General features: G+C 58.9%; 1 protein-coding gene across 1 annotated transcript in view; it reads right to left on the bottom strand.

The window, feature by feature from the left end:
- Nucleotides 1-1,234: 1,234 nt before the first annotated feature.
- Nucleotides 1,235-2,046, bottom strand: part of LMCD1 (LIM and cysteine rich domains 1) — a 14,175-nt gene continuing 13,363 nt past the window's right edge. The window contains exon 4 of the mRNA XM_009633833.1: nt 1,235-1,393. Within this exon, the coding sequence (XP_009632128.1) occupies nt 1,235-1,393 (159 nt within the window). The remainder of the gene's footprint in view (nt 1,394-2,046) is intronic.

A 2,046-nucleotide genomic window follows, 5' to 3' on the forward strand; every position in this document is an offset into this window, starting at 1 on the left:
TACAGGCCCCTTCCCCCCCCCCTTCCCAAAAAAAAAAAAAAAAAAAAAATTTCCAGTTTTTGGAAAATAATGAAGCCATTTAATGTAAGAAAAAAAAAAGACCGAGCACGCAGACATCTGCCAGCCTGGACTACCTGATGTTTTCAGAAACATCACATGATTTGGGGAACAAATGCTATCCGTGGAGACTCAGTGCCAGATCCTGGGATGGTGTCACCCCATCGGACCCAAGGGGTGACGGGGACCTCCCCTAGGGCGGGGGGAGCTGTGGGCTGAGGAGGGGGCAGAGCCCAGGGCGAGGGTGCCACCAGCTCCGTCGGGAAGGGACGGTTCCCTGCTGCGTTCCAGGGGAACGCCGGCACTGCAGCACGCCAGGCTCAGCCCCCGCCCCAAGGCAGCTTAGGCTGGACAGCTCTGCCACAAAACTCCCGGTCAAACCCAGCCAAAACGAAGGCCCATGCTTCACATGCTGAACGACCTCCAGCACGGCGGCAGGAAGGCAAGGCCACCGCAGAAGGTGCTTGCCTGGTAACAGCGAGCCCGGCGGGGTGGGACCTGCCAGGGACGCCTTGGCACCCCCGTGTCGGGGTAAAGCTCTCGCGGGTTGAGCCAGCCGGCTGCCCCGGGGCAGGGCTGCACCCTTCCCGCACGCCAACTCCTTAGTTTTACGTTATTGAACGGAAGGAGGAGAAAGCTACAGCTACGTCTTGCTGCAGTCTTGTATCAGTTACTTTCAGAAAGTAATCACCCGGGTTAATCAAATTCTCCAAACCCATTGCTTTAGTACAGCTGTCAGCAGCCGGGTGGTGTAAGCTTCCAGTGTGGATTTCAAAAAAATAAGAACCACCCTTGGTTTTGACCATGACTGGAGGTTTAGTATGCCAGAAGCTACTTCTCAGATGCGTTATTTCCAAAAGACTATTGCAAGATCTCAGTCATGAGAAGCTTGGAGAGACTTTATAGAAACCAGCACGACACAGACCCTCCCGTCCAACCCCCCTGGGTCAGACACACCGCCTACCTCCCACCCGCAGGCGTACACCTTGCCTTTGCTTCCTCCCCGGGGAAATACTCTCCTGCAAGCTGTATGGGATGCAAGGGGGCACTTAGTTGCTTGCAAGTAAATAGCCAGGCTCTAACTTTTGTTAACCTTCCCCTTCTGATGTACTTGTCCAATGACCCCAGTCCTGGTGGGACGCTGGGGAGCCCGCCTCGCCCCCGGGCTGCTCCCCGCTCACAGGCGTTTGCTTTTGCTGCAGGTCGTGCACAGGAGGCTGGCCTTGTCCAGAGCAAAGGGTTTGCCGGTCAGCAGCGTCTCGCACTCCAGGCAGGCAAAGTGCTTCTTGTGCCAGGCCATCCCTTCTGCCTGCTGGTAGTCTTCCGAGAAGATGATCTACAGGACAGACAGACAATTGCTCATTTCCACCATCTTGCCAAGCCGGAGCATGGCAGGAGCGGGGGAGAACCAGCCCCACACCTCCCACCAAGCCCATTAGCCATGGAGGCCAGGCTTTGGGCACAGGTCAATAAAAAAAGGCACAGGTCGGTCAACAAAAAGGCACAGGACCGCTCCTGAGCAATTCAGCCAGTCATGGGCTGCAACTAAGCACCGTAAAACCACCAGGCTTTAAATGCAGCTAGAGGTGGGTGACTGCTGCGAGACAGATAGGGCATAGCTGGCCCGGACCGGCACTAACGTGGTGCTGCTTCACCCCATTTTCCTGAGGCGCCTGGAGCTCCCCAGGGCAGCCGCAGCCCCGGTGACCTGCGCCAGGAGGGTGCTGCTCCCGGGGGGCATCCTGGCAGGTTCAGGAGGACGCCGCTCCTGGGGGGCATCCCCGGAGGTGTGGGCATGCCGGCAGGCTCAGGAGGGTGCTGCTCCCGGGGGGCATCCCCAGAGGTGTGGGCATGCTGGCAGGTTCAGGAGGGTGCTGCTCCCGGGGGGCATCCCCGGAGGTGTGGGCATGCCGGCAGGTTCAGGAGGACGCTGCTCCTGGGGGGCATCCCCGGAGGCATGGGCATGCCGGCAGGGCTCGGGGGGGGGCG

The sequence above is a fragment of the Egretta garzetta genome, unplaced genomic scaffold (genome assembly GCF_000687185.1).
Source record: "Egretta garzetta isolate BGI_Z169 unplaced genomic scaffold, ASM68718v1 scaffold332, whole genome shotgun sequence".
NCBI lineage: Eukaryota > Metazoa > Chordata > Aves > Pelecaniformes > Ardeidae > Egretta > Egretta garzetta.